The sequence below is a fragment of the Culicoides brevitarsis genome, chromosome 2 (genome assembly GCF_036172545.1).
Source record: "Culicoides brevitarsis isolate CSIRO-B50_1 chromosome 2, AGI_CSIRO_Cbre_v1, whole genome shotgun sequence".
NCBI lineage: Eukaryota > Metazoa > Arthropoda > Insecta > Diptera > Ceratopogonidae > Culicoides > Culicoides brevitarsis.
In genome coordinates this window covers 27,772,677-27,787,904 of record NC_087086.1, presented here as the reverse complement: position 1 = coordinate 27,787,904, position 15,228 = coordinate 27,772,677, and the positions used below count along the sequence as shown (strand labels likewise).

The 15,228-nt window shown below is 30.3% G+C and overlaps 1 protein-coding gene across 1 annotated transcript; it reads left to right on the top strand.

The window, feature by feature from the left end:
* The first annotated feature begins 4,093 nt into the window (after positions 1 to 4,093).
* On the top strand, positions 4,094 to 4,897 carry LOC134828879 (GATA zinc finger domain-containing protein 14-like). The gene has a single exon (XM_063841869.1). It carries the CDS (start codon positions 4,094 to 4,096, stop codon positions 4,895 to 4,897), a length of 804 nt encoding a protein of 267 aa, XP_063697939.1.
* The last annotated feature ends 10,331 nt before the right edge of the window (positions 4,898 to 15,228 follow it).

Below are 15,228 nucleotides of genomic sequence, written 5' to 3'. Positions count from 1 at the left end.
TTAGTAGTTTCAAATATGGTACAAATTATCTTACAACGCTATTGTCACAATTTAGCGTTTCACCTCTGTACTCGGCATCAAAAAGTTGTAATAATTGAAAAAAAAACTCCACGTACCTGACAAGATAAACATGAATGATACCAAAAGAAATCGTTATAGTTAACGCAAACACAAATAATATTACAGCAAAAATAATAATAATAATCGATTAATCAAAATATTTACCATGTCGAATTTTTTTCGTGAACTATTTAAATAAAAGGTTTGAAATACAAAACCCACTAAACTAAACACTTATCTTGCGTACGATATGAACGAATGCCTGGCCTCTGACTTGAGTGATTTATTCAGAACGCACTCGCGAATGTTGTTTACTTAGTTCTGCAAGAAAAAAAAAATAACGAATTTGGTAAGCAACATTAAGAAGGGCGTCAAGAAAGTGCACGAATGACGAAAACATTTGGGATTGTTGCGACGCACCAAAGTTCGTGCAAAAAAATAATTCACACGGAATTTTTGTTTTGGTGGATTAACGAAAACAAAATATTATTAAGTTATTCCATAAAATATGAAAGTTGTTCACTTTGTTTATTACGAAGAAAAGTATCGTCAATGTCATCAACAAAGAAAAAAAAATTAGGGCAAGATGAGGCAATTTGTTGTAGAATATACGAAAGGAAGGATTTGGTACTTGAGCGCATTTCCTTTTAATGACTTAAATAGAACTCTAGTTTTTATTTATCATATGTAATTTTAGACTTTTCATAAGAAGTTAGATAGATGAAATTTTATGATATCTCACATCACTAAATTTAAACTAAATTATATTTTGTAATAAATGATTCTTAAGAAAACTTTTAAATAAGTAAAAAAAAATCATCGCCCCTGCGAAAAAATTTAGGAATATGAACAGAATCACAAATTTTTTAAAGTTGTAACCCCAATGACTATGAAAACTCAATCAATTAATTAAACAATCGCTTTATTTTTCCAAAATTATCCAGAATATCGCCAGCACGTCTATCTCCTTTTCTCTCTGCCACAAAAGTGACATCCCTCTCTCGTAACCGACGACAGGTAATCGCGACATTACCTGTCGCCGGTTACAAAGTGAAAACATATTTTTCGTATTAGTTCCAGAATGATCCTCTTATTAACTTAACAGTTTCAGCTAGGCCTTTATTTCAGCTTTCTTTGGTAGGATATCAATTTAATAGGGCCATCGTTTGGAAATTGCGAACTCAGGGTAGACAAGTGTAATAAATTCAATTAAACCAATGAAGTAATGAAGCCAATTGCACAAACTGATACACACTATGAAATACTTCAAAAATATCTCAGAGTACATATCGTCATTAAATGAAGTGATAGTCTCTTATTCCGTTCCTGAGAAAGTAACAACGATTTTCCATTGTCCATTTTTGCTAAAGTCTTTAGGAATATAAACGGAATCTTAAATTCAATTGAACTCAATGGTGAAAATAAGGAACCTGTAAGTAAAAGAAAAAAAAATGTTAATTTATTCACGTTATAAAACTTACCTTAGCACATATCAACATGTAACGGACAGACATCCGATCCACAGCATCTTTTTTTTCTGGATCATTCACATTCAAATTTAGATCGTATATCAACATAATTACCTTCTTGTTTAATCACATTAACCGAAATTATCAATTGTATGCAATATTCATGTTCTTTTTGCGTGCCACTGACCGAGAGATTCAAGGTCTCTTGTGTTTACATTTTTTTTATTACTTTAAATGTTCATCTCCTTTCTCTTTTATATAACTTCACTTTTTACAGGTAACCTCCGATACAAGTAAATAGTATAAGTAGTCGAACTTACCGAACCCAAAATGCCAAAATCTCCAATCCAATTTCATGCGTACCAATAAATCGTTCAAACTTCTGAATATGAATGATGAATGTGGCTGATTAAAAGGTCATTGCGAAAAAACACGCAGCCAAGAGAGCAGCTTTGTCTCGCTTATTTCGAATTTGCATATAAATTCAAGTAGCTAATTGTAACGACGTAATATCGAGCACAAAAAAAAACTGTAATTATTAATAAATTTTATGAATCATATGTCTGTCTATTGGATTTTTTTCTTAGTTATTTTTAGGTTTCTTAGACTAGTTAAGTCATTAATTTAATTAGTAGCACTTTTTATCCACTATGTTCAAATAATGGGAAACTTTTTTTTTTTTTTAGATAAAATTAATGTATCGAGAACTGCTGATGTCATTTGAACTTGATAACTATTGGCACAACGTGAGAACATTTTTCGGTGACTCAACCAGAGATTTTTTTGATGAAATTTCCTATCAACAGAAAAAAAATGTGAATGATAGAAAAATTGATTTAGCACCTACTCACAATCAATCGCACAACACCGCGAGTGACACGCAATATATTTTATCAGCAAACACCTGAGCTACAGAGAGAGAGAAGCCTAAAAAAAATGTTAAATAAATAAAAAAGCGAATGTTGAAATATGAATACGAGTTATGATAAACAATAAAATTTTATAAAATATTATTGATCGTGATAAAACAAATAATAAAATATTTTGTAACATTTGAGCACGATTAGAACTTGTAACCGTGCGTCGTTCGAGAGACGCAAAAATGTAAATCATTTTCCACGCATGTTAATATTTCATTTTGAAAATTTGTCAATCATTTGCTAAATTTAATTACACCTGCTCGGAAATTTTATAAATTATGGCTCTCGGGATTTTGCAACCAAAAAAACTGCACACCGTAATATATGGAGATATAATGTTGTCATAAATATTTAATTAAAAAAAATTTAAACTTTAATTAAAATATTAGCGGTGGTCTAATTAAATTAATACAAAAAAAAATTATGAGTTCAAGAATTTAATCGATTAAGTCGCGATCAAATCGAGTAAATTCATGTATGTAAATTAGATTTATCGTTAAATAAATTTTAATCATAATAACTTTTAATTTTAAAAAGACTCAGAATTATGGCGACTGACCTGCAAAAAAAGGTATCAAGTGAGGTATGAAGAAAAAAAATTGCGTAAAATTTATTAGAATATCAATCTATTGTAAAGTGTTTGTGATTTATGTGTTTTGACTGTGATTATGACTTTTCAATCAATAGTGCAGAATTTTTCGCGAGCACCATGTGGTTCGATGCAGTATCTCATAGTTAAACAAAAGCAAATATTTTTATTTATGGTTGGTACTACATATGGTGCGAACTGTGTGAAATTCTCAAAAGGTGGCAAAAATATAAATTTTGGAAAATATAATCGTGACTATGTTGATCCAACTTTGGATTCAAGTTAAGTAACTCTTATCAACAAAAGTCTTTTGTCAATATTCTGTTTCTATCATAAAATTATGTGACGCAGATTGGTTATAACAACAAATTTTACTTTGATTGACAAGTTGACGTATAATTCAAGATCAAATCAAAAAAACATCTGAGTAAAGATTTACTTTAATAGTCTAATATTTTTTTGCAAAACGATAATGATGGAATTTTTACAGTTTTGCGTAAGCCAAAAACTAATCAATAGCTCAATTTGCAAATATTTACATAGAAAAATATTAAGCTGAAAAACCTTGAATAAAGGTCTTAACAACTAGATGAATGGTTTGCAAGGATTTCAACAGAAAATTTTTCGGCAAAATTTTTTATAATTGGCTAAATATTTACGAGCGTTTTTGAAATATTTTGATTTTTTCAAAATTCAAAAATTAAACCAAAAGTAAACATACAAATTTTTATAGTTTGAAGAGAAGAAAATTATTTAGATCAAAAGTAGCTGAAAATTTTTCGGATTAAAATTGTTTATAAATTTCAAAGAATTGTCTGTTCATTAAAAACAATTATTAAAACATCATTTTGATTGACGTTTATTGATAAAAACAAAATTTTGTCCTTCAAATGCTTTTTTCTAGAAACATTTGATCGCAAATTCGCCACTTGTTAAAACATTTTAAAATTTTTGCAAAAATATTTGACAAAAACAAATTTTCTTGTATAAAAAGTCGCGAAAAGCTCTTATCTAATATCAGTTTATTTTGAGTCGTGAACTTTAAGTGACTTAAAATGGCAAAGTATCTAGTGATTCTCTTAATGTGCTTAATTGCACTTCAAAAAGTACAATGTAAACCATATGAAAGCAGTTCTTCGAGCGAAGAATCTTCTGCTATTGGTATTCAGTCTGATAAAGATTTGAAAGGAGAGGAACAAGAAGTGAAACCCATAGACGAAGAAACAATGGATGAAACTGAACGAAATAAAGATGAAACTGAACCAGAAGAACATAAGGAAGCTTCAAAAGAAGAAGAAAGTAATAATGAGGAATCTGAAAGTTCAGAAAAAGGATTTGGCGACGAAATGACAGATACATTTAAAAAACATGCGAAAAAGCTTGCCGATAAAATGGGTGAAAAAATTGTTGACAAATTAACAGAAAAATTCAATGAAACCGTTGACAACCTCATTGACTCAAAAAAAGAGAATGATCACAAGCAACATCATAAACATGGAAAAGAAAATCATGAACATGATCACAACCACGGTGATAATCACGAAAAAAATCATAAAGATAACAAACATGAAAATCACGAAGGGCACAATAATAATAATGCACATCATAATAACGGAGAAAAACATGGAAATGGCAGCGGTGTGATCAATGGAAACAAAGGAAAAAGACATAGCCTTGTACGTCCTCACCCAATTCCAAATACAACTCGAAAACCGTTTCGAAATACTACAACTAAAAAATCAAATAGAAGAACAACCAAGAAGGCAACTGCTAGAACAACTCCGAGACCACCTAGAAGAACAACAACTAAAAGGTCAAGGAGATCTCACAAATCGTCGAAGAAAAATGGAAAACATTGAAAATATGAATAAAGAATATGCTTTTAATGGAGTCATTTAACGAAAAAATGTACTTCTATTAAAAACTGAATGAAAAATTATTGCATTTTATTATTGGTTGGCATTTTTCCAAAGTTTTGACAAGAATTTTGATGAAATATTCAAATGATTTTATCTAAAATCTAATCTCTGATTTTTTTGTAAATTTTACAAAAGGGGGCTAAAATGAAAATTTTAAACTATGTTGATCCAACTTTGGATTCAAGTTAAGTAACTCTTATCAACAAAAGTCTGTAGTCAATATTCTGTTTCTATCATAAAATTATGTGACGCAGATTAGCTATAACAACAAATTTTACTTTGATTGACAAGTTGACGTATAATTCAAGATCAAACAAAAAAACATCTGAATAAAGATTTACTTTAATAGTTTAATATTTTGGCTAAACAATTATGACGAAATTTTAACAATTTTGCGTAAGCCACAAAGTTATCAGTAGTTTAACTGGCAAATTTTTACATGGCAAAATACAAAGCTGAAAAACCTTAAATGAAGTTCTTAACTAATCCATATTAGACCTTCAGCTTTACCAAAATTTTGAATAGTGATTTAAAGCAGTTTCTAACCATATTAACAAAATCGCCAAACAAAGTCCAGAATATAAAGTATATTAAAACAATTGTTAAAATATTATTTTGATTGACACTTAACGATAAAAACAAAAAGATTTTGTCATCTAAAAACTTTTTTCTAGAAACATATGAACGCAAATTTGCCACTTGTTAAAACATCGCAATATTTTTGCAAAAATAATTTGACAAAAACAAATTTTCTTGTATAAAAAGTCGCAAAAAGTTTTTATCTAATATCAGTTTATTTTGAGTCGTGAACTTCAACTGACTTAAAAATGGCAAAAAGTTTAGTGATTCTCCTGATGTGCTTAATTGCACTTCAAAAAGTACAATGTAAACCATATTATGAAAGCAGTTCTTCGAGTGAAGAATCTTCTGCTATTGATATTCATCCAGATACCGATTTTAAAGGAGAGGAACAAGAAGAGATAAAAATAGAAATCGAAGACGCTGAACCTGAACAAGAAGAAGTGAAGCCCATAGAAGAAGAAACAAAGCCAGATGAAGAATTGAAACCCATAGACGAAGAAACAAAAGTTGTGGATGACGAAATTAAGCCAGATGAAGAAGTTCACATATCAACAGAAACAAAGGAAGAAACTGAACCCGACACAGAACCAAATAAAGATGAAACTGAACCAGAAGAACAAAAGGAAGTGTCTAAAGAAGAAGAAAGTAATAACAAGGAATCTGAAAGTTCAGAAAAAGGTTTTGGCGACAAACTAATTGATACATTTGGTAAACATGCGAACAAGCTTGTCGATCATATGGGTAAAAAACTTGTTGACAAACTTTCAGGAGAATTCGATAAAAAACTTGACAAATTATTTGAACACAAAAATAAAACAAAAAAACATGATCACAAACATGATCATAAACATGGAGAAGAAAAACACAAACACGATGATGATCACGACAAAAAACATAAAGATCACAAAGATAATCATAAGAAAAATGATACACATCATAATAACGGAGAAGGAAAGAACGGAAATCGCAGAAATAGACGTAAAAACGGAGGAGGAATTAATAATAAAGGAAAAGATCTTGAAGGTAAAAAGAATGGAAGCAAAGGAAAAGGAAATGGACTTGTAGGTCCTCATCCCATTCCAAAGACAACTCCAAAACCGATTCCAAAAACCACACCTAAGCCAACTAAAAAACCAAATAAAAAAGTAACTAAGAAGCCGACTCAAAAACCTAAGAGACCAACTAGAAGGCCAACGAGACCTCACAAAAAGTCGGATAAAAAGCAACATTGAAAGTAAATGAATGAAAATAAAAAATATGCTTTTAAAGGAGTCATTTAACGAAAAAATTAACTTCTATTAAAAGCTTAACAAAAAATTATTTTTCTTTGCCTTTTTTGACTTTTTTTGCAAAGTTTTGACAAGAATTTTGATGAAATATTCAAATATTCACTAATATTTTATCCAAAATCTAATCTCTGAAATTTTTGTAAACTTCACATGGACTCCTATAATAAAATAAAAAAAATGGGTGCAAAATACCATAAATACCACCTACCGTTCATTTGATGTCAATTTTCGCGTATAAAGCCATATACCGCAAGTATAAACTTGTGTGTGGTGTAATTTTATGCGCAATCATTTATTATCGTTTTTAATATTGTTGTAATCACTTTAAGCTGGCGCATTCAGCAGTAAAGTACATTCAATCAAATCTATATCATTTACAATTTAATACCACTATTTCGAGTTATGGGCTGTTATTATTTTTATTTTTCAATTTTCGCAAACAACAACAAAAAAGTTACATTCGCAGATTCTAAAATATATGCTTCCATAAATTGGACAGAGTGCGTAACTGGTGCTGGTAAGTAAATAGTTTTTCGATTGTTAATGGCTCATAAATTCGTTAGTTGTTGCCGTTTTATGTCAATACGTCTCGGAGAGTTGGTAACAAAGAATATATATGCGGGAACATTAGAGTGGAACAAATTTTATTTTATTTATTTCCCAGTGGGAAATTTTGTGGAAAGAGTTTTCTTAACAGTTTTCCAACTTTTGTTGGTTTTTTGAGAAAATTTTTTTAGAAAAATAAAATTTTGAGTAAATAAATTCATTTCATTTTTTCTAAAAGGGGAAAAGCCATCTAAACGTCTTTTTTCGTAGAAAAATTATCCCAAATTACCAATCAAACAATTAAATGAAAAGTTTAAAATGTTATGGTACAGTGTTGGTCAAATAAGTTCCACATTACGTTCCACAATTTTTATTTTATCAATTTTTGAATATCTTTATTTATGAATTTTCTCAGTTAAAAAGAAATTGACACCTTAAAAACTTTAAGACTGATTTTTTAGTTTCCACAAAAAAATTTTTTGGTTCCACAAAATATTTTCTTTCTTTATAAAGACAAATTTTCGATTCCATTTTTAGTTTAATTTCTGAAAACAATTATTTTCTAGTTCTTGAGGTTTTTACTTTATTCTAAAGACCTTCCACAAGTAAATTTTCAATCCATAATACGTTCCACAAACCAAAATCTTGTCTCATTGTTAAGTTTTCAATGCAAAACTGCTCTAATCATAATTTCTATCCAACATCTGTGATATTTATCAACCATTATGATTATTATTATTCAATAAACTACTTTGCGAAAAATCTATATCAGTGTGAGACACACACATTCTAGGTGTACAACTAAAATTTTTCATTGCACAAATATAGATTAAGTTGTTTGTTATTTGACATTTATTATTTTAAATTGTGTTTCTTTATTTATTAAAAATAAATATTTTATTTAAAAAAAACCTCATACATGTAGACAACTACAACAACGTGCGCATAAATATGCTTCGTAACTAGAGCTCGCAAGTCATAACATGAGCAACAAAACAAAACCAACTGAGAAAAAAAACTCACGTGATGATTTTAAGAATTCAATTAGCAAAATCCTTGTGTTCTAGTTTACTTTAAACAGTTTTTTTTTCGTTCGCATGTGCTTGATTGTGACTTTTCAACACACACACACCCACTACAATATACTTGGAAATTGTTTTTTATTTTATTTTTTTTCGTAAGGCAGACACGGGCCATGTATCGCTTACAGGTTAAAAAGTGAATGGTTTTTTTTCGTTGCGATGCATTTCAACACATCTAATAAGTCGAAGTGAGTGAGTCGTTCTCTGTGTTACTTTTGTCATTTTTTCACGACACATTTTAAGCAGAAATTCACTAAAAAGTGCTGCAGGTTGCGCGACAATTTTTACATGCAACTTTGTCATATAAGTGTATTAATTGAATTATCTTTCGGAGATTTGAAAATGCATCGCCAAAAGCGATAAAAGCTGGATGCATGATGTAAGCTCAAAATGCGTTTTAAGCGATAATTATACGGTACGTTTGATCAGAACAATTTCGCATAACAAACATTTTTCTCCTCATTATTATGAAGTTGTTAAGTACAATTAAATTAGTTCATTGACCAAAACCTAAGTACAGCTCAACAGTTTAGCAGACGATTTTTATGGCTTGTTATGTGACGGGCAGCACACGACTAACGCGATGCCACAACAATTGCTGGTGTGTCGTGGTGTTTATTTACATGGTATTAGAAATAGCGTCAAGTCAATTGTATCGTATCGATTATTATTATGTTAGTTACACATTGTTGGCTTTGCGTTTTATGTCATTACACCTTCGTTCCTTTTGTTTGTTTTGCCTGTCTGTACGCGGAATCGAAACGCAGAGAGATGGATAAATGATTCGTAATTAATATATTTTATTTAATAGTGTTGATTGCTGATTACATTTGTTTATTAGTCGTTGAACTTTATTGCGTGGCTTAACGGAGGGAAATTCGATTGGATTTGTTTTGCTAATTAATGTTATTGTGAACAAGGATGGAATTTAGTCATTGAACTCTTTTTTTTCGATCTCAATGTCAACCTAGGTCAATGTTTACGGAAATTTTTTCTTAGTTAACTAAGAATTGTTTAGACAGTTTGATAAATCTTTGACGAAGACAGAGTCACCATGTGGTTTAACTTTAAAGGCGCCTTACGGATTTAAAAGTGGTTAAACTTGGTGAAATAAATCCCTCAAGGGATTAAAATAATCCCTTTTTCCACAAAAAGGGATTAACTCAATGCCTAGTGAAATAAATTTCGCACCTTTACAATCCGAAAAGTATCGAATAACATTGAAACCTGTCTAAAATTGTTCAAAGTTTTAATATTGGAAATTTTCTTATTTATAAATGATTAAAACGGAACTAAAGAATTAATTCTTTTTATTCAACTTTGAGTTAAACCCATCAAAAGTTTTTTTTTTCATTTGTAAATTTAAAAAATTTTGATTTTCCCTTCAAAATTCCGGAAATGAAGCAAATCTTCGAAAATATTGTTTGAATTTCGTCTCCTTTGTTTGAATTTTCATCATTAATTTCAAATGTCATATTCCAGATTTTTTGAATTTTGTTAAATTGATCAGCTGCTTTAATTTGTGTTCTTTGTAGGAACAAATTTTAATAAATTCATTGTTTCAAATGTTTAAATTTAGAATGGAGTTAACAACTTACTAAAAGTGCTTAAATTTATTTTTTAAATTAAATTTTCATTAGCAAAAAAAATTAATTATATTTAGCATATTCTGGTATACGATAGTATGATTAATTAAACAACAGAAGAATTTTCTCTTAAGATGATTTTCAACCATATCAATTTTTCAGTTTTAAAAAGTTTTTCAAAACCAGTTTTTTTTTCTTTAAAGAATTTCGATGAAAAATCAAGTTGCTCTAAATTAGTCAATTAAAATTTTGAATTGCTAAAATTTTAAAACTAGTCCAATACACAATTAACTCCAATTATTATTCGAAACATTGCAATTACGCAGCTTCATAGTTGATTTGCGTTTGCTGACTTGATCAGTTTGCACCTCTAACGAAAATTCACGCGTAACACTCATAACTTATGACTTTATGGAAAAAAAATAAAAGCTTTTGGCAATAAATACTCATTATTCAATTTATGAAATCAAATATTATAATTAATAAAAATCGAGTATTGCTCTGATTTTTTTAAATACAAAATTTTTACGTAATAACAAAGTTGATAGTTAAATGCTCTAAAAGTGGGCAAAGTTATAAAAATGACTTTTAAATGGTTTTTCTCTCCCTCTCTTGCGGTTCGGTTCAGTTGCTCTGTGTGTGTAATTAAGAAACTTGACTTGCTTGCGTGCCTAATGTCCATGATTGGTGTGGATTAGACTAGACAGGAAAAGTGCAATAAAATGAAGAATTTTTATTGAGAAACAATTTGAAAGTTCTTTATACAAGTAATTAATATAAATTTTAGAATCTAAAAGAACTTTTTCCCGCAAATGTCCAGTCTAACAAATTTTGCTAGAATGTTTTGCGTATACAACACTTTCATGGCTTTAAGGTGTTTATGACTCATTAAATATTTAACAGAAAAAAAAACACATTGATTTTATTATTAAGTATTAAAATGTGGGCAAAATCGGGTCACATACGCGAGACGTGTGTAATTGAACAGAGTAAGTAATTAATTATGACGATCCGCGCAAGGAGAGCTAGTTACGCACAGAACATTTAAATTATTATTTATAGCGTTTCGCGACACCCAAAACTTTGTTTCACTTAGTTGGAGATTTGGAGCAATTTCTGTTGCAGGTTTTCTTCGTTAACTAACAAGCAAGGCCGAGAAACGCCTCTAAGCAAATATTTGACGCGCAACCAAAAGACGCACAATAATCAGATATGACACGAATGTCCGCAACTGAACACCGCAGCCGTTAAAATCTAGATCATTTTTGACACATTTTGATGAATTGAACCCTGAATATTTGTGTTCTACAACGCGCAACGAAACTAAGTCACAGTCAAATTTTTTCGTGTTTTAGTCTTTTGCACGAGTTTTTAAAGCTCGCTCAATGACTTATTATCTACCCACACAATGGCGCTAGATTGATTAGGAGGGCTCGGTCATTGTTGAGTTGTACTTTACTATTGTTGAGTATTGTGAAAAATTTATATTTCGCAAATGAAATTATTTGCGATGTTTTTTTGACTATCATTTCTAAGTTTTTCTATTTTTCTAAAAGTTTTCTTTTTCGATTTATAGTTTTAATAATTTTCTTCTTAAAATAGTGTTCCTATGCATTTTAAGTGAGATCGGGTATGTCAAAGAGGTACTTGAATATACTCAAATGCACTAAAAATATCTAAAATCCGTTTGGTTCGTTCTAGAATTTTAAATTTAGGTTTTTTTTGGACTACTTTAGGCATAACTAACACAAACCATCAAAAAATCTCATGCCATTTTTTTTTTCGATGAAATGCTGATATCGGGTGATGTGAGGAGGATTAAAAAGGAGCAGCTAGAAATATGTAAACTATTTGGCAAAAATGATCGTATGTATCTAAGGAAAATAAATCACAAATCAATGTCAAGTTCTTTCAGCCATTCAAGTGCAGTATCATCGCAGGGGTGTATCGCCTTCAGCCTTCCTTTAAGTTTTCTTTCAGGTTAGTTGATCTCAGTATGAGATGAGGTTTGTTTTGGGTATCCGCAAGAGCATGTAATACTTACATTGTAAGTTCTTCGTTATACTTCCATTTGTCCAAAAGATAATTACATCTACCTTGATCAGTGCGTAAACTATTCAATTTGATCCAAATAATCTTAGTCTTGAACCTATATCTTGAACTTTGAGAAGTAGTATGAAGTATGTATCCTCTTATTAATTTCACGCTTTTAATTTCCTTTCATGTGTCTCGATACTTTTTCAAGGAGAGACTCCAATTTTTCACAGTCTATTGTTAACTAATTGGTTTGTGATTGAAGGTGTTTATAGCCGGATCTAAAAAGTTCCCAGATTCCTACGTTCGATCGTGCTCAAGCATTTTTATTTTCTCAATTATTTGGTTGCTGCATAAATAATAATAATTTTAAGAGACACATTATAATAATCATAATTTGCAACAAACATTTACGCACATTGAAAGAGAATGTTTTTCGAGAGCAAAACAGTTTCAAATTGCTTGCATAATTGCTTATTAGTACTTTCGGTATTAATTTTCATAATATTATGTAGAGTTGTTGTTGTTGTTGCTGCTGCCACTGCTGCAAAAGTTGCAAGTTACTGCGGTTGCCTTTTTTTTTAATTTTTCATTTGTTGATAAACATGACATTACACTGAACACACTATTTATACTTCTAGGCTACTTATTGGGACTCCGCACATAATTCAAGTCAGGTAACATATGAAATATGATAAATTTTAGCAAAATATTATTTATTGTACATCACGCGCATTTTAGAGTCTTACATTGCGAATTATTCGTTTTGATTAGTTTCTTCAGATATTTTGCATAATTTTGTTACAATTTGGTTACAATGTTAGCAGTGTTAAGTCTTGAACCAAGGAAGTGCCTTGAATGATTTTTTTTCGCGAATTAGTGACCATGAGCCTACATGCCAACTTCATGGAAAAAAATATTCGATGCTGATACATGCAAAACGCAATAGAATCCCAAAAAAATAGTTGCTGGCCTGGACCGTGATAATACTTAATAATAATTTACAAATAAATATAAATATGTAACATACACAAATTACAAGATTACCTTCAAGAAAAAATTGTTTTCTACGCATACAAGTTGTTGTTGGTCGTCGTTGTGCGATCTGATTCACATTAAAAATTCGAGTGCACACACAAAAAAAATCACAAAATTTATATTAATAATGTGAACGACACATGTAGAGCACAAAATCCCCTCCAACCATACACATTATCAAGTTACACGAAGCAGCGACGAAAAAAATCCAACTGGTCCACAAAAACTGCGTGTTTTTAGCTCTCGCTAACTCGCTGGTACATTGACTGCGAAAAAGAAGAAAAAAAAACGGAAAACTAGATACACAGACATCGAAGTTGAAAATATTTACAATTTATTGCTATTCATTATGTGAGTTATACCTCTACTAGAACCAGATTAATTGTAACTTGTTCGTTGTGGCAACTCTCGTGCGTTTAGCTGCATATACGGATGTTAGTTTACTCATTAACTTTTTTTCTTCGTCGTAGCGATGTGTGGAGTTGTTGTCGTAGATCATAGTAGTTAAGCGTCCAAATTTACAAGAATACAGGGAGGTTCGATTAAAAAGGTTCATTTGAAGGAGTTAGAGTCTAGATTAGATTTGAGGATGGCATCACCACGGTCCGAAGACCTATTGTTGAATTATATTGAAATAATGTTCCAATTTTGGTAGAATGAGCTTAAAATTTGTCAAGGAATGTATTCTTTTAGCTAAATCGTTTTTGAAGATCCAATTTATGATTCTTCTGTAAATTTTCTAAACGATTCTTATTCTTTCAGGATTTCCAAGAAATAATTCAGACAAGATCACTTATTTTTTGAAGAAGAGGGTTCAAAAATGGACATACAAAAGTGTTCTATTAATATTTTTCCAATTTTGGTATCTACTTGTAATTTTTATTTATCAAAGTCATTTTTCTTTTACTAATTTTTTTTTAAGATAAAAAAGGATTTCTCTTTTGACTTACAAATTTTCAGAGGTTCGTTTTTCAATTTACTAAATTTTTTCAACGATCAATATTTCAAAATTTTCATAGGATTTTCAAAATGGCGCATGGATTTGACAAGATCACTTCAGTATTTGATTTTGAAGAAGTTTTTTTCTAAGAAAATTCAAAAATTTTAAATTTTTTATCAACTTACCCTTGAACGCTGCTTCTCTAGTTCCCTCCTTTAAATTTTTGTTCAGCTTCAGCTTCTCAAACTAATTTTCGATGAACATCCCTGTCACTTGATAGTAAAGCCTGATATAGTTTTGTTATACGAAAGTCTTACATGCACTTACAATTTCCACCGAAATCTCGTACCAATGTCCAAATAACGTCGTCGTACGTGAAAAAATCTCAATGTTTTATATTTCACGCGTGTTCACAAAAAATGTACTAGTGTCCATCTCGTGTAGCCAGCTGCCGTCTTGTGTTTACTATAGACACTCAAAGTAGACAAAACAGAACTGATATCAGATAAACTGTGCAAATAAATGTTGCGAGTTATATGTATCGCGAGTTGAGAGTATAATAGTGCAAATGTAAATAACAACTTTTTTTTTCGTAAAGTCATATTAAAAAATATTGAATTGATTTGCTCTCACATACAGTACGGGATTTTTTTTCGTGTGTGATATGTGAATTTGGTGGTTGGTTGTGTAGAGAGGTCTCGAGACTTGGCAAGTACTAAAACGCGTTCGAGAGTATATCGACATGTATCGCGCGCGAAACAAGTAGAGATATTATTTAACAATATACGAAAAATCTTATATTGACTTGCATTTGATGCAAAATTCGTACGACTTACGACAACTTTACTCCAGATTATTATTATTATATTGAACACACAAACATAAAAATTTTCGCATACATATTAATGTGGTCTAGGTGACCGGCAATATAAAAAGACATTATAGGGCTAGGCCGTTCATCAGTTGCGAATATTGCTCTGCGCCGTGTAGAGTCTCTCGATTTTGTCGCGTTTTAAGAGCTCCAATTTTTTTCTTCTGACAAGATTTTTATTTAAAATTATTATTATATAATTTTATATTAAGAACTTTATTGCACAACTGAACTGCATTTATACCCAAAAAATATTAAAAACTGTGTTTGCAAGTGATTTTTTTAAAAAATATCAGTTTCAAA